The sequence below is a fragment of the Pelophylax lessonae genome (genome assembly GCF_965119305.1).
Source record: "Pelophylax lessonae genome assembly, chromosome: 4".
Classification (NCBI taxonomy): domain Eukaryota; kingdom Metazoa; phylum Chordata; class Amphibia; order Anura; family Ranidae; genus Pelophylax; species Pelophylax lessonae.
In genome coordinates this window covers 299,665,679-299,690,524 of record NC_138771.1, presented here as the reverse complement: position 1 = coordinate 299,690,524, position 24,846 = coordinate 299,665,679, and the positions used below count along the sequence as shown (strand labels likewise).

Below are 24,846 nucleotides of genomic sequence, written 5' to 3'. Positions count from 1 at the left end.
GACCATAGATAACACTTTAAAAATGTACAAATGGTAAACAGACTCTGCTTCATGCATTTGTATACCATCAACCCATACAATTAATTTTACTAATTAGGAGGACAACGAGAAAAAAAATAAAAAATTGCTTACCATTTATTACTGGTGTGTAGACAACAATCCCAACCAAGTTTGGGTCTGAAACAGTTGTGTCTAGTATAAGGCCGCCAACACTGGGAAAAAATAAAAAAATATTGTTAATAAGGCAAAACATGCTAGGTACTTAATGACTTATTTAACATCTTGATTCTGTTTTAAGATGCTATGAGTTCAAGTAACTGTATCTCTTCTGGGACCCACTGAGGCTTTGTCACAAGCTATGCAGCAAAGATGTGAGACTTCCTTTGTAGTCAGTCTTCAGGACGTGCAAGTGGCTGCAGGCTTTAATTAATAGATGAACACAGCCCAGACACACAGCAAAGGAACACACAAGATAAAACTGGGAAGTAGAAAAGTTTCAAAACATGTCTTGCAGCAACTATTAAACCATTTTGTTTCATATGCTTGCTCTATAGGAAAGAAAAAGCAAAAATTTGATTATAGATGAGATGGCAAATTAGGTGTGATACATATTTTATTGATGAAAAATATTTTATTGGAAAAGAAAGTTTTATATAACCCAATTAGTTTTAAATTCACGCATGTTAGGATTAACATTGGGTCATACAGGTGCATCTTAAAAAAAAATTGAATTTTATCAAAAAGTTAATTTATTTCAGTAATTTAGTTCAATAAGTGAAACTCACATTACACACAGAGTGATAGATTTCAAGCACTTCATATTTTTTGAGATACTGAAATTTGGGTTTTCACTAGCTGTAAGCCATATTCTTTCAAATTAAAAAAAAAAAAAAAGATTTTTACATAAAACCAATAAAAAAAAATAGGATTTTAATACCGAAATGTTGGTTTACTGAAAAGTATGTCCATATTAAGTATAGTATACACTCAACAGTTGGTCGGGGCTCCTTTTGCATAAATTACTGCATCAATGCAGCGTGACATGGAAGCAATCAGCCTGTGGCACTGCTGAGGTGTTATGGAAGCCTGGGTTTCTTTGATAGCAGCCTTCAACTCATCTGCTTTGTTGGGTCTGGTGTCTCATCTTCCTCTTGACAATACCCCACAGATTCTCTATGGGGTTTAGGTCTGTGGCGGAACTATCAGGGTCGCAACAGTCACACTTGCGACCGGCCCTGGCGTTCTGCCACTGTCAGGTGGCCCCAGCGGGTTTGCTAGTTGCAGGGCTCTGAGCAGAGAGAGTCTCTCTTATATAGCTCAGAGCCGGCATTGACAGTTCCCCCTCCTCCCTCGTACGGATGGGAGAGGAGACAGCCGATCTGATCTTTCTCCCCCCCACCCCTCCCCTTCCCTCCTGTGTGCATTGCGGAAAGTGTGAGCTCATTAGCTTCACACTTCATGAAGTGCAGACAGGAGGAGAGAGGTGGGGGGTAGAAGGACCAGATCGGGTGTCTCCTCTCCCATCCATACGAGGGAGAAAGAAGGTAGGAGGGGGGACCGGTCATTGCCGGCTCTGAGCTATATGAAAGAAATGCTCTCAGCTCAGAGCCCTGCTGAGGAGGCAGGTGGCATTGATGAGCACTGATAGGAGGCACTAATAACAAGGATTGATGAGCACTGATAGGCTGCACTGATGGTCACTGAAAGGCAACATTGATGAGCACTGATAGGCTGCAATGATAGGTGGCACTGATGGGCATTGATGAGCACTGAAAGATGGCATTGATGAGCACTGATAAGTGGCACTAATGGGCATTGAGCACTGATGGAGACTGATAGGCTGCACTGATAGGCAGCATTGATGAGCACTGACAGGCTGCACTGATGGGCACTGATAGGCAGCACTTTGGTGTTTTTAGTGTTGTGGACAAGTGTGCTGATGACATTTTCTCTATGTTCTTTACGGATATCAGTAGGGAGTTACTAACGATACCTCAAAAATCCTTAAGGGTTGATTTGCTAAAACAGGAGAGTACAAAATCTGGTGCAGTTCTGCATAGAAACCAATCAGCTTATTGTTTTTTTTTTTTTTTTGTCAAAGCTTAACTGAACAAGCTGAGGTTAGAAACAAATTGGCTACCATTTTTGCACTCTCCAGTTTTAGTAAATCAACTCCACTGCATCTAACTCAGTAAGGTGTGTGATGGTAATATTTTGATTATTTCTCTTGGCATTCTGATCCCCATCATTAATCTGTCAAATGCAAGAGCCTACATGCTGATAAAGAAAGCAAACTTGGAAAAATAATACCATTCCTTCAGTAAGAAATAAAAAAGGCTAGGTGTGTGTACTGGACAAAGCAGTTCTGCTTGTCCATAAGCTGACTGAGCTCTCTGGCAGGGTTGCTTGGAGCACCAGACTGGTTTATGAAGTTACAAGGCAGGAAAGACAGTTAACAAATATGGGATTCCAAATGTGTTTTTAGTCGACTGCCTAGAATTTAACTTTAGGACATGTAGGGCATTCTAACATTTCTAGCACAATGCCAAACTACTTAGGGAAGTGCTATACAGGTAACCAGGCAGAATTCAGCTGTCCTCTGTTTACAGAAAGATCCAAAGCCCATTTCTCATTGGCTCACATGGCTAATATAGATTACTGCTCAAATCTGCTGGTTTTCTATCCTTACATCTAAAAAAAGTGTTATTTAACCATGAAACACAGTGAACATACTGGCAATTGTGATATTAGATTAAGATATTTGTATGCGTCAACGAAAATGCCCCAATGATGGATCAATGACATTTTTCACATGCAGGAGGCTACACTGCATTTTTAGTTTGTCATGCGTTTGCCATATTTTGTTAAAAATGAGTTTGTAGTATCTTAAATGTATTTAATTGCTGCAGAAAAAATAGGTAAATATGTTCTTGACTACTATATTTACAAAAAATTATGTTTTTCTGCGGGAAGGGCAGCCCACTAAAATTAATGGGCTGCCTATATTCATAACACAAATCACACAAGTGTGAGCCTAGCCACCTTTGAAGAAAGGTTTACCAGAAGCAAAGGGCATACATTACATTCTCTTCATTATTTTCTATTATATATGTACCACCAATGCTGTCAGTGCTGATAAGTTCATATATTTTAACTATCATGACTATTTGTAAAAGATCAGGATACAGATTTGTTTCCTACTGAGAGATAATCCATATTCTGAAAAGTTTCAATGAATACAGCTCTATATCTTCATGCATATTTTGTCATACTGATATAATTGCATCTATGAGATGGAGGAACCCTGCTGGGGAAAGTACCGAGTGTCATAATCATAACTTATCTTATTGTGATGATTGTTATGCAAAATTTGTACAATGCATTTTTTGGCGTCAAATAAAATAGGTGTTTGTTTTTCAGAGTGGAACTTTCCCCACTGTCTTCCTCTGCTGATGTAATGCCCCATACACACGTGCAGATTATCTGAAGACTTTTGTCTTCAGATTTACCTTTTCTATGTAGTGCAAGGGCCTGCCGGATTGCATACAAATTGAAAGTGTTTAGGTTTGACCTCATATTATATGGTTTTGGTAAGTCTGCAGACAAAAGTCTTCAGATAATCTGCAAGTGTGTATGGGGCATAAGGGAGCCCACCAAAGAGTTTTTTTTTTCTTTTGGTGGGAGCAACATCTTTTTTTAAAATATAGTGTTTTCTACACAATCTTTTTTTTTTTTACAAAATGGTAGCATACCACTGGCTTTTTTTGTTGATACCCTTCTAAAAACACCCCTTACGATGAAAAACATACCTCTCTTAAAATTGTAACTATATCTTAGTGTTGCCATGAGGTTAACTTCCATTTTGTGCTTTAATGAGAACAACAAACCTTGTGTTAAAAGAACTGTGCTTGTAACTATAGAAATCTCAATATGAAATACTTTTATTATGAAATTTAGAGCTGGGGACTAGTTTTTATGAATGCTGTAAGTTTCCATTGCTTTTGCGCTTTTTTTACTGCCTTCCCCTCTACTTCCCTATTGTGTCAGTATAGAGAAGTGTGTATAATCTTGATTTTCAGAAACAACTATGTTCAGTTTTCTGATGGGAATATCTTTTTACAATGCTATTGTGAGGCCAAGCAAGTATTTGCACATGGCCAATTGTGTTGTCCTTTAAAACAATTTGAAAATGGAATTGGAGTAGGTACTGTAAACTATTTGAAGATAAAGCACACATCTACAATTGTTCCCACTGTTTAGAGGGAGCTATACTGGACTCAAGCTTTAGAGCAGTTATGTCAATAAGAATACATATATTTACCTACTGACATGTCTGTCCTATGACATTTATTGTACTGTGCTCATTTTAAAGTTTTGGTAATTGTGACTCGATGCACATGTAGATTGAGGCCTACACAATCACTGCATAGGTGAGGTTTGTATGAGGAGATTTCAAGACTAACTACTACCATAGCGGATTAGGAGGGGTGCTGCCAGGAAAGAAGTGGTGAGCCAAGAAGCAGGCCTTTCTTAAGTGGGCAGTGTCAGTAGGGCAGTGGTTGGTGTGAGGACAGTATCAGCAGGGCAGGGGTTAGTGTCAGTCAGTAGAGCAGTGAACAGTTTCAGTAGGCAAAGGACAGCGCCAATAGAGCAGAGGTTGGGCATGTAGGGCAGTGGAGAGTGTGGGTAGGGGGTCTTTCAGCTGCTGCAGGAAGAAAATGCAGCTAATTGGTTATAGTAAGCGTCACCCCTGCTGTCCAGGTGTGATAGGGAGGCCCCCCCCCTCTCAATGTGGCGGCCAGGGGCACATGCCCCCCACCCTAGAATTGGCCCTGAATAAATAAGTGTGTGTGTGTGTGTGTGTGTGTAGAAGTATTATTTTAAGGTAAATGGCTTTAGCGTTTCATGCCTGAAAAGGTTTTATATTTATTTCTTCTTGGAGCTCTACCTTAATGATCCAAGCATCCTAATATTAAAATAAATGACAGGATGACACCTTTCGCCTATAGCAATACAAAAAAAACATAGGAAAGATACCCACCTGCTAATAAGCATTGCAGTAATGACTGGCTCCCAGCCAGAATGCAGGACAATTCTTGTTGCTGGGTGTTTGGATGCTACTACAATCCATATTGGAGTTAGAGCCAAGAAGAAAGTACCAACGAGTGGTGACACAAATGAGTATGAATCTAGAACACAGTAAAATAGCAACATTTACATTTTATAGCAATAAATAAAATATTGTATTTTTAACAGAATAATAAGTGATGGGAAATCTCTCCTTTTGAAAAGGTTTTTTCTAATACAAGTCTCCCTGTCCAGGTGACATTTACACCCTTTGTTTTCGTATTAGGCTTTAGAGGAACAGGCATTCAGAAAAAAAATTCCCAAATGAGGCCACATACTGAAATCGTGACCATAACAAATTTTTATTGCTCCCCCCCCCCCCCTATCCAAAAGTCAAAGAAAATGCTTTGTGTAGCATTGGACAGTGTACAGAAGTTTTAGAGCCTCTCTCGAATCCTAAATTGTTTCCTGGTATTACCATGAAAAAGATTTCTCTTCAGATCCGGTCATGTCAGAGTGACTGGATGTGAGGGAAAATGTCTCCAAGGACTAAAAGGGAAGAAAAAAAATCCTTTACAGTCACTGTTTTCACCTAAATTGATTAAAAAAAAAAAGTCTCTGAATGGAGCTTCACACTTACTAGCTCTTCCTCTCCTATTTCTACATATACATTTGGGGAAATTTATTTTTCCTCAATTTATGGGTTGCATTAGCATTTTTATTCAAGTTGAGGTTTGGTAGAATCGTTACAAATACATAAAAGACAATACATCAACTGTAAACAATTTTATAATAGCAGCAATACTCGTGATTTGGCCGTTTGCTGACATTCATATATTCCAAACCTCATTTATAAAGTGAAAAAATAACTATCTTCCCTGTTCCTACAGTGAAAAAAATATTAAATCGGGAGAAGCCTATAAAAATTGTTTAATACTTACAGGACACAGTTAAAAGTATAAGATGGGGGAAGGAACTGCAGCATCCAGCAGGGGACTGGGTAGCTGACACCCCAGAAGTGCAGCATACCAATGGCCCCCATAGCTCCCTAGGACTGCAAACATCTGACTCGCCTCCCACAAGAAAGCCTAATATTAAACATAATCTTTTACAGCCTGCTCTAAATTTTGCTACTATAGCGACAGTCATTTTAAAGATTTCAGCTATCATTTTCTACTACTGACTTTGATTGGTTGTTAGGGTCTTTTCAAAACAGAAGCTCATTTTATTATTTTAAAGGAAAAAAAAAAAAAACTGGATGCCTGTACATTTCACGTCTATCATAAATCCAAAAAATAAAGTATTATTCCTCATTTCATTGGGAATAGCCATTCAAATATTTCCTTTTTGTCCCTAGGCCAGCTGTGCATCCAAAAGATCTAGTTTACAGCCTAATAGAAGTTCAGTCAAACAATAACTGTACCTAAATCTACTCCGACCCCTATTCTAAGGCTGGCCATACATTATGCAGTTTTGTTTCCTTAAACTATGGGTTAAAAGGAAGGAAAATTGCTTGATTCTCCCATCAACACTGACTGTGCTGATGGGGGAATCCCCCTAAAGCGCTATTGTATTCTGCAGGTGAGGAGCCTTTCCACGAGCAGAATACAATGATCACTGCTGCTATAGCTACCGGCAATGATTGGAGGAAAACAACCTGACAGGCTGGTTGTACTGAAGTTGACTAATGGATTGAGTACAACCAGCCTGCCCATAAAGAAATCTAATTTTGACTGGTTCAGCAAGAAAGCTGATCCTTCAGAAGCCAGCTTAGGCCTATTCTATGCATCCTGTGGAAGAAAAGATCTGTGTTCTTACCTATTCTGAGGGCACTCTGGTCCAGTCACATGATCAGGTCCCAGTGCCGACTTCAGTGTAGAAGAGGGCAAGTCAACAACGGATGCCCCATAAGCCTACGGATGACATCATCGCTCAGGATCTGCAGCCATTGATGGCAATTTCTCCTCTTCACTGAAGCTGGTGCTGGGAACCAATCATGTGACTAGACTTGAGCACCCACAGCATAGTAAGTATAAAGATCTTTCCTTTACAGAGTAGAGAGAATAGCTTAGAATGAGGGCGGGAGTAGACTTAGGTATAGTTAGTGTTTGACAGAGCTTCCACTTTAAGTAGTTTAAGTTTTGTTGGTCATCATCAGTACAGAGTATGGGAACCTCAGCTTCTATGGATTAGATCTCAAGTAAGGTCCATTATACAAGGGGCAATTAGAATTAAAAAAATGCAACAGTCCATTACATTATTTTTTTTTTTTGTTGTACTTCAGTCATATCACTAGCAGTAAACTATTGCACCATGTTACCACAGATAGTACTAGGAAAGAAAAAAAAAATGTTATATCTTTCATGTGGAAAACTAGAAATATTTTAAGGTGTTATGCAAGGGTGCTCCTCCATAGGATGCAGCGAGAGAAAGGAGCCACCCTAAAACTGGAAACCTGGGCCAGTAGTCATGCCACCAGCTTAAACTAAAAAGAGGCAAGAATTAAAAGATAAAGAAGCTGCATATCCAGTAAGTGAATAAATCAACTGCTGCAAGGGCTTAAACAAATGAAGGTTTAATATTACATGGAATTACTAGACAACGCGCTGGTACTGAAGTAAAACATTGACAGCAAATATCCAGCGATAATTCTAGGTTTAGTACAGTGGCTCAATGGTCATCAATTCTGCCTTACGGTACTCAGTTCCTCAGTTCCCAGCCAAAACACTGCATGGAGTTTGCCTGTTTTCCTCAGACTTACAGGGGGCTTTCTTTGGGTACTTTGTGTTTTCCTTACACTCCAAAGACATGCTGGTAACTTAATTGGCTCCGCTCCGGTCTAAACTGGTCCGAGTAGGAGTATGTTTGCATGCGAGGCCCTAGACCAGTGATGGCGAACCTTGGCACCCCAGATGTTTTGGAACTACATTTCCCATGCAGTGTAGTGGAGCATCATGGTAAATGTAGTTCCAAAAACATCTGGGCTGCCAAGGTTCACCATCACTCTCCTAGACTGTAGGCTCCTTGAAGGGATGTTCATGCACAATATGAAAAATGCTGTGTAAATTGTTGGCGCTATATAAATGCCTGTAATAAATAAAAAAGTGGCCATTTCTGGGCAACAGGGAACCCACTTACTAATGTCCTGCAAGTCTATAAGGCAGATCCCTAGAGGTGCTACAGTTTATTTAGAAGAGCCAATCATCAGATTCCAGTCTATATGCAGTATACGGTAGATAAAATAATCAAACTCCATTTAGCAGAGTCAACATATTCATGTTTCTAGGTCACAATTTTTAATGAAATACTAAAATATATAAGTGGTATCTTTTTGGAGGAGTTACTTCTTTAAACTACCTTAGATAAAGAATGTGCATACAGTATATACATATTTATTATATTTTGCAAAAAATTAAACAAAATGTTTCCAGAGCACTAGAAATTATTCCATGAAAAAATATTCTCTATAACAAATGCAATCTTTTTTTTTTTTTTGAAGAACAAAAGACATCTATGAGGAATAACTGTCAGACAGCAGAGCTCGTCTATATCATTAGAGCTAGTGGTACATAGGTAATCAATATGTGAACAGCTGGTAAAGCTGCATTATGCATCCTCTGTGTGGGTGGTTCTTGCAGATAATTATGAAGTACAGTATTGTTTCAGAAATTCTAAAGTCTAATCAATAGGAAAGCCAAAACTAATGCATTCTCGTGAGAAATTTCACTCTCTCATCCAAATGTATGCAGATAAAAGGTAGCTTTATCAGTTGGCATTTGTCAGAAGGGTTCCTCCATATTAGTCCTCCTCCAAATATGCAATCTGAAATAAGATTTTTACTTAATAAAGTGCAAAGATCAAGGATGTGCAGTATCCACAGCAACCGATTAGGAATTAGAAGTTTGGTGCACACCACACGTCAAACACAAGATCCTCAGGCCGAGTCTGGCCCACAAGGCCATTTCATATGGCGCTCACACCCAAAGCTTTTTTTCAGCCACCACCTCCGGCTCTTACACTCCAGTCCCCGCTCACTACTGTCACTTGTAAACACAGAAAGAAGCCTTCTGAGTTTACAAGGACAGCATTTCTCTCCGTAGGTCTCACAGATCCCTGTCTGCCCTGCACTTCCGACGGGGAGAAGGAAGATGCAGATGATGTGATCATAGGTGGCATTGGGCATGACGTGGTAATCTGCACTGGGATCCCCATCTGTGCCTGGGAGCACAGCCTGTGAAAGAGAGCTGAACCCTGGCACACTGTGCATTGCACCGTAAAATGTGTGCTCTGTACGTAGTGCACCATTCAATTCTGCAATCTATGCTTAGGGCACCCCTGAACCCTGCATAGGACACCCTTGAACCCTGCACTCTGTACGTAGCACACCCAAGAACCCTGCACTCCGTACATAGCCCACCACTGAACTCTGTACTCCGTACGTAGCCCACCCGTAAACTCTGCGCTCTGCACATAGCGCACCCCTGAACTTTGCACTCTGTACGTAGCACACCCCTGAAACTGCATTCTGTACACACAACGCACTCCTGGTAGTTATTGTTCCGATAAGATCCTCCCACTGTTGGCCATACCCACCATTTGATGCGGTTTGGAAGGGGGGTATGATTGAATTCCTGCACATTTGATCTAACATAACAAACATGTGTATTCCTAGGCCTCATACATAAAGGCGGGGGGGGGGGGGGGGAGGCTGGGGGCAAGGGTCAGTAAAAACAGAAAGCTGAGCTGCGGTTTTACCACCCCTCTGTTTGCTGAGTCATAAGTTTATATAGCCCCAGCGCCCATTTTAATACATACTGTGCAGCAAAATGTATACATTGGGTCATGTTCAACAGGTAGTACTGTCGCCAAACACGACCTAATGAAGGGAATGGGGCAACGTGTAAACCACGCTGTTGCAGCACAGTGCTGCCAGCATTCAATAGGTACACAGGCCTGTCAATGCCTCTGAAAAGTGATCCACTGTGGAATGCTTTTCAAAGGGGCAGCAAACATGGCCGCACATGTAAGGGAGCCCTACTTGAATCTTGATGTACTTTGTGTATTTCTTCCAAGTCTTTGCAGTAATCTAGCATGAAACTTTAGCCCCGTACACACGTACCGATTGTCGGCCGTAAATATTCAGCCGACGACCGATCGGCCGATTGTAGGCTTGTTAGTATGATGCTTCCGACAGCGCACTTTCGGCCGAAAAGAATCTGTCGTGTAGGCATTAAAATTTTTGTTGGCCAACACCAGAACGGCCGATTGTTCGCCAGTCAGTACAGAATTCGGCCGACAATCAGCAGATTTGCAAGACTGGGCATGCTCAGAAAAGAAAAAACACACGGAAAGTTAACCATCACATGACATCACTTCTGCAGACGGCTGTTGTTGGCCGACAAAATTCGTGTGCAGTCTTTTGCAGTTTTCAACAGACACGACAGCCCTGGACAAAAGACGGCCGATCGTTCGGCCGACGATCGGTACGTGTGTACGGGGCATTTGTCTCTGTGCAGGAGCTTCCTGCAATATTACCAGTCACTGATGCTCTTTCTCCTTGTGCAGGGTGACTGGTCTTCCATCTGCACCACTGACCCTCAAAAGCTAGTTCTGGCTAGCTCAGTAGCTTGCTTTAAAAAGGACTGGATTCTTTCCTAAATGTACATAATACAGTGCATCCGGAAAGTATTCACAGCGCTTCACTTTTTTCCACATTTTGTTATGTTACAGCAGAGCTCGACAAACCCCCGGGCCAGGTCGCATTTGCGACTAGAATTACCTGGCGCCTGGGGTGCCCTGCAGGAGGTGTCCTGTCCCTTTTGCGCCCCCACCTCCTTCCCGAGTGCACGGACTTCGGCGCCGTCCAAAAATTGAGGCCCCGGCTTTTCGACCTTCTTCTGTTAGATGAGAGAGGCTGGGGAACTTGTGGTGGCCGGGAGTAATGCCTGTTCTCAATGCCTTTCCATCTCCTGCCAAACAGGAGAGGAGAGGGAAGTTTTTGCAGGCTTCATCTCTCTGTCCAGTTACATTTGCTTTAAGGTAAGTGGAGAGGGAGAGGGGTTATTATTAATTTATTTTTTAAATTTAAAAAAAAAAATACAGTAATAATAATAATTTATTTTTTTTTTAATCATTAAAAAAAAATAAAAATTGTTTTTCTTTTTTTTTTCAATTCTTATTATTAAAAAAAAATTATATATATCACACGGGCTGTCTGATCAGGTCTGCCTGTCAGTTTTTCAGGCAGACCTGATCGGAACCTTCAGTCTCCTCTATGGAGCGGTAATCTGGATGGCATCGGATGGAAAGAGACAGACAGTCTGTTTCCATCCAATTGCGCTATAGAGGAGAGTGGGGTTCTATCCGTTTTATTAAATAAAGCTTGGTTGTTAGTTTAAAAAAAAAAAAAAAACTGGCTCTTAACTTTTTTAGCTGGCTCCTAGATTTCAGGCAAATTTGTCAAGCCCTGTGTTACAGCCTTATTCCAAAATTGATTAAATTCATTATTTTAATCAAAATTCAACAAACAATACCCCATAATGACAGTGTGAAACATTTTTTTTTTTAAATCTTCGCAAATTTATTAAAAATAAAAAACGAACCTACGGGACCTACGGTTGCTGCCTGGCTTCAATTGATTAACCACTGCCTTCCCCTTTACAAACTTACCTTTGAGTTACGAGGTCATCCACACCTGTTTGATAAAATTTGGCATAGCTGGGTATCCAGTCCTCTCACTCTACCTCCTCCGAGCTCTGTGAAGAGTTCCCCTTCTGCTAACCCGTAAGGAATTGTAACTGCCGTTCCGAGTGTTGAGTGCACCATATCTTTTCTTGAGTATTGACTTGTACTTTTTGTCTTGTTAATTTATGGCTTATCCTATCTTGTTGGGGGGGGGGGGGGGTGTGGCCAGGGAGCATCAGCAATCTAGGTAATGCTTATTAGCATTGAAATGTTTGTTTCCCTTCTTGTCAAGAAGGTCTTATTTTCTGTTGGCTTGTTGTATTTGTATGTTGTTTAAAATCTCAATAAAAAATATCTTTAAATAAAAAACAAAAAAAAATCACATTTACCTAAGTATTCACAACCTTTGCCATGACAATCAAAATTGAGCTCAGGTGCATCCTGTTTCCACTGATCATCCTTGATATGTTTCTACAAGTTGACTGGAGTCCACCTGTGGTAAATTCAGTTGATGAGATGACTTGGAAAGGCACACACCTGGCTGTAATAGGTTCCACAGTTAACAGTGCATGTCAGAGCACAAATCAAGCCATGAAGCCCAAGGAATTGTCTGTAAACCTCTGAGACATTATTATATCAAGTAACAAATCTAGGGAAGGGTATAGAAAAATGTCTGCAGCATTGAAGGTCCCAATGAGCACAGTGGCCTCCATCATCTGTAAATGGAAGAAGTTTGGAACCACCAGCACTCTTCATAGAGTGGGCCACCCAGCTAAACAGAGATCGGGGAAGAAGGACCTTAGTCAGGGAGGTGACCAAGAACCCAATGGTCACTCTGACAGAGCTCCAGCGTATCTCTGTGGAGAGAGGAGAAGCATCCAGAAGAACAGCCATCTCTGCAGCACTCCACCAATAAGGCCTGTATGGTAGAGTGAAAGACAACAAGAGAAGGGTGCACCGACCTTGTGCATTACCACTAAAAAGTTTATTAAAACTGAAATGGGTAGCGTACATTATACTCTCAAACATACACAGACTTGAACCTGATTAAACATCTCTGCAGAGATGGGAAATTGGTTGTGCCCCGACGCTCCCCCATCCAACCTGATGGCGCTTGAGAGGTCCTGCAGAAAAAGAATAGGAGAAACTGCCCAAATATAGGCGTGCCAAGATTGTAGCAACATATTTTAAAAAGATTTGAGGTTGTAATTGCTGCTAAAGGTGCTTCAACAAAGCATTGAGCAAATACTTATGTACATGGAATCATTTTTATTTTTAATAAATTTGCAAAGATTTTAAACAATCTTCTTTTACGCTGTCATTATGGGGTATTGTCTGTAGAATTTTTGAGGAAAATAATTATTTAATCCATTTTGAAATAAGACTGTAACATAACAAAATGTGGAAAAAGTGAAGAACTGTGAATACTTTCAGGATGCAATGTATGACTGGATACTAACATTTATAAGTAAATTTGATCCAGGGAATATCCGATCGCCTCACTGGGTATCAGGAAATAAATTTTTCCCCTGCTGGAGCAAATTAGATTATGCTTTGCTGGGGTTTTTTGCCTTCCTCAGCATCAACTGTGGGTATAGGTTTGTGTATCCCACCCCCCTTTTTATTGGTTGAAATCGATTAATCTGACTATGCAACTATGAGAGAGGGAGAGTTAACAATGTGTGCAGAGAAACCGAAGGTCAAATAGTTGTAATTGATCAGATCTGGTGATCTTTTTTTTGAAGGAAGGAAATGGATAGTTTTTTCCTCCAGGATACCTGGAGCGAGATGGTTGCTGCTGGAGCTGGAGAGCAACTAGTGTATGCTGATCAGCATTAGACCTAGTGAGAATCTTGTCCTTTAACAGCAGAGGAAAGAGATCAGAACAGGGTGCACTGAGGGAAGAGTGTCTGCCATGTGAGGTACCCATCTGCCACTGCAGTTGTGGGGTACTATAAGAAAGCATTGGTGGATTTGTAAGGATATCACTCTGTAGTAAGCCTTTGTCTTATATAGCGGCTGCCTTCTAAACCCTGAGCACCATGCTAATGTTATAACCCTGTTGTGTGTGTATAGCAGGCACTTTATATAGCAATCTGCACCAAAATGTAGGTTTCTAGTGCCCTCTAGAGGAAACCTAAATCTGCATCGTAATCTGTATCAAAACAGTAAGATATTAGCATGCATTATATTTTCATTTTCTAAAAATTAATGACGACCTTCCCAACTTTCTTAGGTCTCTGTCATTTTAGGTACACTGATGTCAAACCTCCAAACCTTAACTATTTTAAAAGACAAGTCCACCCAAAATAGATTTTTTCATGTGGCAGATGTTGCATTGTTAAACGATCCGACAATTTCAATCTCTCAGCAACTCTTTGATGAATGTTGGTATCTGCACACCTGGCATGGCCAGAATAAGAGGTTCAAAGCTCCATATTTGATTGCTACATTTATTTTATATTATAGATAGCACAAGAGAAGGTAATGGAACACACAGATGTGGCCAAGGATACGATAAAGAAAAAAAACTTCAAAATGGAATGGAGCATAGGCGTTATCATAGCTAGAGGATCATGCTGTTTGAGCATCTAAGTTGTATAAAAAGGCAGGGGCTGACTCAGCCAATCCAGCTTCACCTATGACTAACATTTGGATGGACCTACCTTTTAAGGTTGAAAGAGTGAATCCTGTTCATTGAAACTTACATCTCTGGAGACCCAAACCTATAATACACATTGACACCGAGCATCCCAAATGAAAGGTACTGCTGCATGCTAAAAACCAAGCTACCGTAATACATACGTAAACATTTGTTAAGTCTAAAGCGCCCTCTAGTGGAAAGAACAAAATAAGAGAAAACTGCTACACTAAACTGTTTAAAAAACAAGAATCTATTTAAGTTATGTATTCTTAACTCAAAAAGTACCTTCTATTGCTCTCAGCCTTCTCCTTTTTGTTTGCCACTGTGATAGGACTTTCTGTTAGAGGGTGGCTAAATTCATTCTCAATGGTTCCACTATATGTAGAAGTGTAGCCATCTTCTCTTAACTCCTGAGATAGACCAGGGATTATGGATTGGGTGATTTGTAGTGTACATAGAAAAGTGCACATGGTAACAACTAGTGTTCAGGAGCTCATTGTGGACATTATAAACCTGTAGTCAACTTTACATGTACAAATGTATTTCAAGAGAGTACTCTAAAGTTTTCAATAGCTACAATTCTAAAATGCACAATTTGTTTGTAAAAAATATTATACTAGGAGGTTGTCATCACATTATAACATTGCAGGTTGATAACTCATGCTTTTTAAAGCGGCGTTCCGGCCTCAAAACATTTTTTGCAATAAAAATACCCCCAGGACAGTCAGGGCTAGTGCATTTCAGCAATGATAGCCTCTGAACTGTCCCCGGGTTCACTTCCCTTTTAGAAGAAATACTTACCTTGAAAATGTCTTGTCCAGTGCTGCCATCTCAGGTGTGGGCAGCTGAAGCCAGAGCGTCCTCTTCGGTGACGTCGGAGTCCCAGAATGCCCTGCACTGGCCCTGCTCATCACTTCCGGCATGCCCAGAAGCTGTTTAGCAGGGAATGACGGCGCCTGCACTGGAAGTGACAAGCAGGGCCGGTGCAGGCGCATTGACTCCTGGGAGCAATAACATTCGGCTCCCAGGAGTCGATGCAAGCAGGAAGTCATGGCGAGGGCCGCAGCGGGAGCAAGTGGAAGGAAGGTAAGTATATTTTCTTCAAAAACAAGGTAAGTAAAGCAAAAAAAAAAAATAAAAAATCGTGATTATCCAAATCTTTTTCAGGTAACTTAGAGCAAGCGGATGTCAAATTTTCGTTTTGAGGCTGGAACTCCACTTTAAGCTGGCCATATATGTTGCAATAGCTGCAGGAGTATCTGTTATTTTAACAAAACCATATCTATGGCCTTACAAAGGCCACCATGTAAGTATTCTATTAAAATCATTGAAAAAAATAAAAACACTGTAGAATACATGGTGAGAAATTGACTTTAAGAAAGAACAGGGGAATCTTTTTGATCTGTCAAGGAGGCATTCTTGTCAAAGCTAGCCACACCTGCAGGTGGCTAAATTAGACATGAATCCTGACAGCCGATGCTTATATGAGTGGTAACACAGGCTCATACATAGCCAGAGTTCGAAATAAAATGGGAACTGATCTATCGGTAGAGGATTCCAGACATCTGCTACGAGCTCCAGGCAGCAACTCACAGTGTAATGTCAATGTGCACATCAGGGTGAAAATTCCTATATCCTGCCAGCATTAAATTAGCAACAAGCCAGCCCAAGGCCAGGGTGAGGTCAGCCCACAACCCAGACAAACTCCAGAACACTATGACTATGTTTGTAACTAACTCCTCCTTTATCTAGCGGTCAGAGGAATTGAAAAGGCTCTATCCTTTTGTCTGACAAGTTATGGCATATTGGTAACAGAATAACATTAAAAGAAGTAACAATAACTCTAAATTAATAAAAAGTAAATTTAATCTTTTAATTCTGTAGGATCATCACAAGTGAGAGGATTTTGTGGGATCACCATAAAAGTGATGATTCTGTGGAATCACCATAAAAGTGATGATTCTGTATGATCACCCAAAAATATCTGATTCTGTGGGATCACCAAAAACAATTCTGTGAACTATAAAAATGATAACTTGCATTGCAGCACACCACCACACACTGCCTACAGTATATGATGAATTATTTTTATACAGGATTTATATAGCGCCAACAGTTTGTGCAGCGCTTTACAATGTGAGGGAAGACAATACAGTTACAATACAATTCAAAACAGGAGGAACTAGAGGGGCCCTGCTCGTTAGAGCTTACAATCTAGAAGGGAGGGATGAATGTTGATTTTCCTTTTTTTTTGTCCATTCTTGTGCAATGGCAGCCCATTCAAATAAATGGGCTGCTTTATGGAATGAACTTCATTGAGCAACATAAAACAAAAGTATGAGTGTGCGTTAATATACGGCATCAGTATGGAAAGGTTTCATTGGGCCCTAGGGAAGAATCCACCCCTACAATGACACATTTTTTAAGCTATAACAATAGAGAGTGTAAACACTTACCAATGCAGGTGTAAAGACCTTGACTTATCCATGCCAATATAGCAAGGGTGATAAGATCCCCAAAACTAGCAGCAATAGGAGTGGCAACATTGTCTGGGTTTATCCCAGTTTTCTTTGATCCAACAATTACTCCTACCATGATTATACCTGAAGTGTCAAAGAAAAAAAAATTAATTGTACACCAAGCCTGCTAACTTATAATGTTTTAATGAGGGGAAAAATAATACATTTGTAATACACAATACATTTGCCAACCTGACAAGAGTGATATACTGGGGTCAGCTTTGCTGACTTCCTTCTCAAAATAGCTTCAATACAGCCTTAGGCACTAGTCAGAAAACAGAGAAAAACTCAAAAACCCTTATCTACGGTACGTACCAGTTGCCCAGTGACTCACAGCATTAAAACAAAAGCGTTAACATGACAGCTAGTGTTTTCTGAATGAGAGGTCAGCAATGGAAATGTTTCTCTTGTGTCATGTTTTCTGTGTGATACTTATCACCTTCTGCATTCAGGGCAAAGTGACAATGTCTCTTGTAATAATACTATGCACAGCTGCGGCAAAGATAGGGAGCCATTGAGCAATGCACCAATTTCTCCCAGCAAGGTATATTTACTGATCCGCACTCCTCCTCAGCCTCCCTGCTCCATCATAGCCCTAAGCTGGCCATTCATTATACAATTTCCTTTAGATTTACCTTTACCTATGCAGTGCAGGCCTGCATACAAATTGAAAGCGTTTGGCTTTGACCTCATATTATATGGTTTTAGTAAATTTAAAGGAAAATTCTACAAGGAAATTGTATAATGTATGGCCAGCTTAAGGCTGGGTTCACACTTTTTTAGTCTGACTATAGATTTACGCTTGGCCCAAGCATGTTTGAATCCACTTAGCCCTGATTCAAAATAGAATGCGGTGTGGGAAACCCGCTATTCGTGCGCTTTTCCCGCACCACCTTCAAATCACACTGCCCTTCCAATCTGCTGCAGGTGTCTGTGCAATGTTAACATCCCAAATGCATGTTGCAAACGCAGTGCGTTTGCCTGCACCAGATTGCATGGTCCAAAACAACAATGCAGTGTGTTTCTAAAATTGGTACATGCCCTACCTACTTTGGCCCGATGAGGTTAGATTTTAGCCCATTCAAAATGAATGGGGTCAAATCGCACCCCACTGAATTGCACAGGAATGTGGTGCGATTCATAGTGTGAACCAGGGCTTATTGTTGACTGACTCACCACCCTGTTCCAAGCATCAACTACCCTTATGGTAAAAAAAACGACTAAGATTAGTTCTGAGCTTTTCTCCTGCTAATTTGAGGTCATGTTCTTGTGTTCTTGATCTAGTCTTTATAGTAAAAATATTGTCCTCCTGAACCATAGGATTAGGTGTTTTTTTACACGCATTAACTAGCTGCCATTCCATTGCCTAATATTAGGTTCCACAATTTTTTTAAATGTTCTAAAAGCGCATCAAAAGTCCTTTGGTGCACTCTTCAGAAAATATGGCAAAAAGACACAACCGAATAGGAGTCAACTGGACCACGGCTAAAAACACATGTAAAAACACATCTAAACCACACATACACAGGCACTCCAGCAAAAGCGCTGCACACTAGTGTGAACCCAGTCTAAATCCAATGCTGTGTTAGAGTGGTGCTTTTAAAATGGGGAACAGTGCCCTGTCTCAGTCGCCAGGCTAAAACATGTACAGGGGTAGTACAGTAATCCACTGGTGTAAAAACTGACACTGTCTGACACTGCAGCTTGCTTATGGTGGATTTCTGCAGCACAAAGAGGCGACGGAACATAGATCAACAAGTATACATTGCTGGGGGTAGCAAAGTGGGGGCACTTTTCATCATATTTTATATAATTCTAATGACGTCAATCTTGTGACGAAACGCGTCAAGCTGACACGCACGTTGCCTCGACTTGAGTTCACCTTGGAACGCACACTGATTTAGTTACTTTCTAAAGTGGTGCGGCTCCTTGAACGGCATGCGGGTGACCGCACGGAGTCTAGGGTTTCCTTGGAACTGAGGGTTTTATTGTGCTGGAGAGAAGTCTTAATGTCTGTTATGCCTATGGGGCATTTTTAACCACTTCAATACAACTTGCTGTTGCATTTTGAATGACAATTGCACGGTCATGCAACACTGTACCTACACCAAATTTATGTCATTTTCCCCCCACAAATAGAGCTTTCTTTTGGTGGTATTTGATCACCTCTGGGTTTTTTCCTTTTTGCTAAACAAATAAAAATAGACCGAAAAGTTTGGAAAAAAAAAAAAAAAAGTTTTGTTTATGTTATACAATTTTGTAAATAAATACGTTTTTTCCTGCACTGATGAGCACTGATGAGACTGCACTGACAGGCACTGATGAGGAGGCACTGATGGGGTGGCACTTATAGGCGGCACTGATAGGTAGCACTGATATGCAGCATTGGTGGGCACTGATAGGTGGCACTGCTGGGCACTGATAGGCGGCATTGATGGGCACTGATAGGCGGCACTGATGAGCACTGATGGGCACTGATAGGTGGCACTGATGGGCACTAATGGGCACTGATAGGCAGCACTGTTGGGCACTGATAGGCAGCACTGATCGGCACTGATAGGCGGCACTGGTGGGCCATAATGGGCACTGGTAGGCGACACTGATAGATGGCAATGATGGGCATTGGCGGGCAGCACTGATAGGGAGGGCACTGGCGGGCAGCACTGATAGGGAGGGCACTGGCGGGCAGCACTGATGGGGAGGGCAATGGGGGGCTCCCTGAGCCCTGATTGCCATCCCTGGTGGCCATAGTGGGCATCCCTGGGGTCATGGGTGGGCACCCCCCCCGAGGGTCTGCACTGGTAATCAATGATCTGATTACCAGTGCCGACCCCCCCCCCTGTCAGGGGAGCCGCCGATCGGCGCTCCTTTACTCATGCCTGTCAGGCACGTACTGAGGAAAGCCAATCAACGGCTCTTCCTGTTTACTATGTGACCAGCCGTGATTGGACACAGCTGATCACATGGTAAAGAGCCTACATCAGTAGGCTCTTTACCAGGATCGGAGATCCAGGGAGTCAGACCGACACCTCGCATCACCGATCGGGGGGCGCGCAGAGCGTATTATCCTGCCGCCGTCATATGACGTCCGGTTAGGCTAATACAACCACATTCCTGACGTCAAACGCCTATAGGGCGGGCGGGATGTGGTTAATAGTGATCAACCGATTAGCGGCAACACCGATATATAGGTGGCCGATATGCACTTTCCCTGATATATCGGAATCGGCCTTTGGATTTACCGATATTGCCGATATTTCGGGAAAGTGATTGTACCGGAGTGATGCCTGCAGCTAGAGTCATCACCCCGGTACCGGCGTCCATAGCCGACGGTCGGCTGTCTTGTAATGACAACCGATGCGGCTGAGAAGCTGACTCAGCTGTCATTCCAAGGAGTGGCCCCTTCCCGCGGCTCCCGTCCTACCGGGAGACCCGCGCATCTTACCTGCAGGGCCGCCGAAGAGAAGACACTGCATTCGGCTCTGACCGGGTCTCCATTTCTTTTTAAAACGGTGTTGCCGAGTACCCAGAAGGGATGTCATGACATGACATCACTTCCATGGTACTGGCGGCGCCGAATTAAAAAAAAACTTACAGCATTCAAAACAGCCAAACTTGGCGTTTTGAATGCTTTTAAGTGTAGAGGAGGGGTTTGGGGTCTTTTAGACCCCCCAGATCCCTCCACCACAGTACCTGTAGATATTAAAAAAAATAATAATAATTTTATTTTATATCGGCCGATACAGATATCCGATGACCAAAACAATATCGGTCGATCAATAATTTTTAACAATGTTTAAATAAAACTGAAGCATCCCTTTTGAATACTACACTAGAAGGAGTCCGTCTCTTGATTTGATTTGTGTCCCCCGAGATCCACCTACAAGAACTTCCTCCACAATGACACGGATCGCTGAATTCAGATCAGGGAGATCTAATAAGCGCATTTTGATCTCTTGTTGTCATATGGTAACAGAGATCAACTACATTTGGTGAGTTCGCATTTCTTCTATTTCTCGCGGTGTTTGGAGGGTGCCATCATCAGTATGTCTTCGGGCTAATTTTATTTTGCACGTTAGAGGAGCATAATCACTTGGTTGAAATCCCAAAGGAATCTATACTTCACTTGGGTTGAATTTTCCTCTGGATTATTATTGAAATTTAGCACATTTATTTGCACATTGCACTTTAAATTGATTTATAATGGACTGATCATATGTTTTATATATTAATATTTTAATTCAGATTGCTATTTAGAATTTATGTTCTTGTATCATAGGAGTGATCACAGTCACAATTTATCTTTGTTCACTCATTGTGATTATTCATTGCACGTGAGCACTTTTATAACAGTGATATTACATACTTTATGGAATTTGCGCTGCTCAAATTGCACTCTGTGATATAAAATTTACAGAGTATACATTGCTGGTGGTAGCAAAGTGGGAGCACTTTTCATAATATTTTATACAATTATTAAATACATTACTAATTGAGACACTTAATAAAATTATAATCTGATGAAAAAAAAATATCTTCAGAGAATGAAAAGCAGAATGGCTAGCTTTAGTTTCTTCTATAGTAATAGTAAGCTTACCTTGAAGAAGTGATGCGATAAAAGCAGTTGCCACACTACTAGAACAGAGGAGTATTGCATGGTCCAGACGGTATTTGCCCTCTGGAATCCAGCCTAAAATAACTGCTGCAACAGCTGCCAAAAACCCAACCACCGTTGCTTGTACCTGCAGAGAGAGACAAAGCATTATTGAACTGAGAGAACATTTATGAAACAAAAAAAGAATTCACATCAGTTATACATTATCTACCTATTTGTAATTTTATTTTTCCAAAGAAGATCAAGAATACTTTAGATTTTATTTTACCTGTAACTGATCTAATCCCCAGGTTTATGTAGTATATTGTCATTGCAAATTAGCCCCTCTAGGATTTACTTGCTGGAATTTGACTATGCCCCTACCACAGCCCTTGCAAAACTAAATTATGGAGTTTTACTCGGTCTGCTACATTCTACAATAAAAAAAAATAAATAAAAAAAAACGAATGGAGAATCCATTAAAAGGGGAGCTTATCATTCAACTACTCTGGCATTCAAACCTTGCCAAACTCTTTTAGGACTGGCCAAATGTTACAATGTGATTGTAAACTTTATTTCTCTTTAGTAAAAACTTTGAAGTTTGAGAGCTTTCCTAAACAATCATTTCAGTTTACATCCAATCACGCAGGCCCTGCAACCTCAAAGTTGGTGGTAAGTATAGAAGATCAAATTAGAACATGGATTCATGAGAGACAGAAGTTGTCAAACAAACCTGATTTCTTTTTATGAGGAGGTAAGTAAAACCTTGGACAGAGGGGTGGTTGTGGACGTAGTATACTTGGATTTTGCAAAAGCTTTGACACAGTTCCCCACACATGGCTAATGTGTAAGGTGAAGTCTACAGCAGGGGTGGCAAACTCAATTTAATCGAGGGCCGAATCAGCAATATGATTGCCCTCAAAAGGGCCAGTTGTATCTGTAAGACTAGATGTTCAGAGCATCCCCTACCCTTACATAAGACGTCAGGAGCCTCCCCACCATCAGAAGTTGGACCCCCCCACCCTCCCTTACATTAAAGTGCACCAACCTTACCTTGTACTGCTGCTGGGAAGATGCTGGAGGCATTGCTGGAAAGCAGAAAGCACAAGGGTCTGGAGGAGGGCTGGAGCTCTCCTGCAACGGGCCTTGTATTTGACACATGTGGTCTACAGGCTTGGAAAGATTGGTTTGTAATTGGATAGAAAATTGGCCAAATGATAGAATTCAGAGAGTAGTGGTTAATGATTCTTACTCTGAATGGTCTAAAGTTATCAGTGGAGTACCCCAAGGTTCAGTGTTGGGACCCTTAGTTTTTAATATCTTTATAAATGATATAGGGTCTGGGATTAAAAGTACCATTTCAGTCTTTGCAGATGACACCAAGCATTGCAGTGGAATAATGTCCTTACAGGATGTCTCCAACTTACAAGCTGACCTCAATGCACTGTTTCATTGGGCAACTATGTGGCAAATGAGGTTTAATGTTGATAAATGTAAAGTTATGCACTTGGGGGCAAAGAATATGCATGCATCATACATACTAGGTGGAGTAGAAAAGGGGAAATCCATAGGGGAGAAGGATCTGAGGGTTCTGGTAGATCATAAGCTTAATAATAGCATGCAATGCCAAGCTGCTGTTTCCAAAGCAAGCAAAGTCCTTTCTTGTATTAACAGAGGCATGGACTCCAGAGAGAGAGATATAATTTTGCCCCTGTACAAATCATTAGTAAGACCTCATCTGGAATATGCAGTTCGGTTTTGGGCACCAGTTCTTAAAAAGGATATCAGGGAACTGGAGAATGTGCAGTGAAGGGCAACCAAACTGATAAGAGGCATGGAGGAGCTCAGCTATGAGAAAAGATGAGAGGAACTGAATTTATTCTCTCTTGAGAAGAGGAGATTAAGGGGGGATATGATCAACATGTATAAATACATAAGGGGTCCATATAGTGAACTTGGTGTTGAGTTGTTCACTTTAAGGTCAACAGAGGACAAGGGGCACTCTTTAGGTCTAGAGGAAAAGAGATTTCGTCTCCAAATACGGAAAGGTTTCTTCACCGTAAGAGCTGTGAAAATGTGGAATAGACTCCCTCCAGAGGTGGTTCTGGCTAGCTCACTAGATTGCTTTAAAAAAGGCCTGGATTCTTTCCTAGGTGTACAGAATATAAAATGGGTACTAAAAATGTATTTAGGTAAAGTTGATCCAGGGAATATCTGATTGCCTCTCTGGGGATCAGGAAGGAATTTTTTTCCCCTGCTGTACAAATTGGATCATGCTTTGCTGGGGTTTATTTTCGCCTTCCTCTGGATCAACAGCGGGTATAGGATTGTGTATACGGGATTGTATGGTTGGGTTTTCAATACTGTTTTTTTTTTTTATGGTTGAACCGGATGGACTTGTGTCTTTTTACTATGTAACTAACTATGTATGCCCAGTTTAAAAGATAAAGCCGCTGATGAACACGTCAAAATCAATCTAAAACTGAAAAAGTAAAAAACACCTACGGATATCAGATTAAAAGAAGTTTGGGTTTCACAAAAAAATTATATATTATATATATATATATATATATATATAAATAATTAACTTGAGAACTGAGCGGTCAAACACCGCTGATCGCTCAGCTCTCGGTTTTTAAGCTGCAGAGAGCTGGTTACTGTCAGTTGCTGGAGCAGCTGGCTCAGGCTCTCAGAGGCTGATACAGCTGCCGGTCCAGATATCTGAGTGGATTACAACCATATAATTGGAAACCTTTCTGAGCCTGGACCAGCTCTTTGACATAAGCCGACACAGCCACTGTGGGCTGAAAACAGATCACAGGAGTGCAAAATGAATTGCGCTTCTGTGAACCATAAGAGAAGTATAGCCAAAAAAGCTTTGGCTATACCTCTCCTTTAATCTTACATGCAATCTAAATTATCTGCTATGTTATAAAAATAAAGTTGGTCTATAGGCATATACTGTAAACAGCACTTACAGGTGAGATGGGAGCCTCCGTCTTGCGGATTCTGCTTGCTCAGCACAGGATCGATCCACTGATCCCCGCTGAGCAGGCGGAAGACAGGTCCTGTCCGCTCTGCTGTGCAGAGCAGACACGGACACAGTCTCCCTGTCCCCTATGGGGAAATCGGGTGGAAACGACCTGCCAGTATGCTTTTGTCCGATCTTATCCGATCTGATTCTCCAGACAGATGGGGAATAGGACTACCATCCCTCTGGATTTTGTGAGCAGGATCGAATCTGATGGCAGCAGGTGTCAGCGGACATGTGTCTGCTGACATCTCCTGCTCCATAGGGGAGACTGGAGGGTCTGATCAGATCCGCCCGAAAAACTGAC

At 41.3% G+C, this 24,846-nt stretch overlaps 1 protein-coding gene across 1 annotated transcript in view; it reads right to left on the bottom strand.

Moving 5' to 3' along the window:
- Positions 1-24,846, bottom strand: part of SLC41A2 (solute carrier family 41 member 2) — a 156,587-nt gene that overhangs the window by 52,201 nt on the left and 79,540 nt on the right. The window contains exons 5-8 of the mRNA XM_082253115.1: positions 21,512-21,656; positions 16,852-16,998; positions 5,042-5,189; positions 133-212 (exon numbers count right to left, since the gene is read on the bottom strand). Of these exons, the coding sequence (XP_082109241.1) occupies positions 133-212; positions 5,042-5,189; positions 16,852-16,998; positions 21,512-21,656 (520 nt within the window). The remainder of the gene's footprint in view (positions 1-132; positions 213-5,041; positions 5,190-16,851; positions 16,999-21,511; positions 21,657-24,846) is intronic.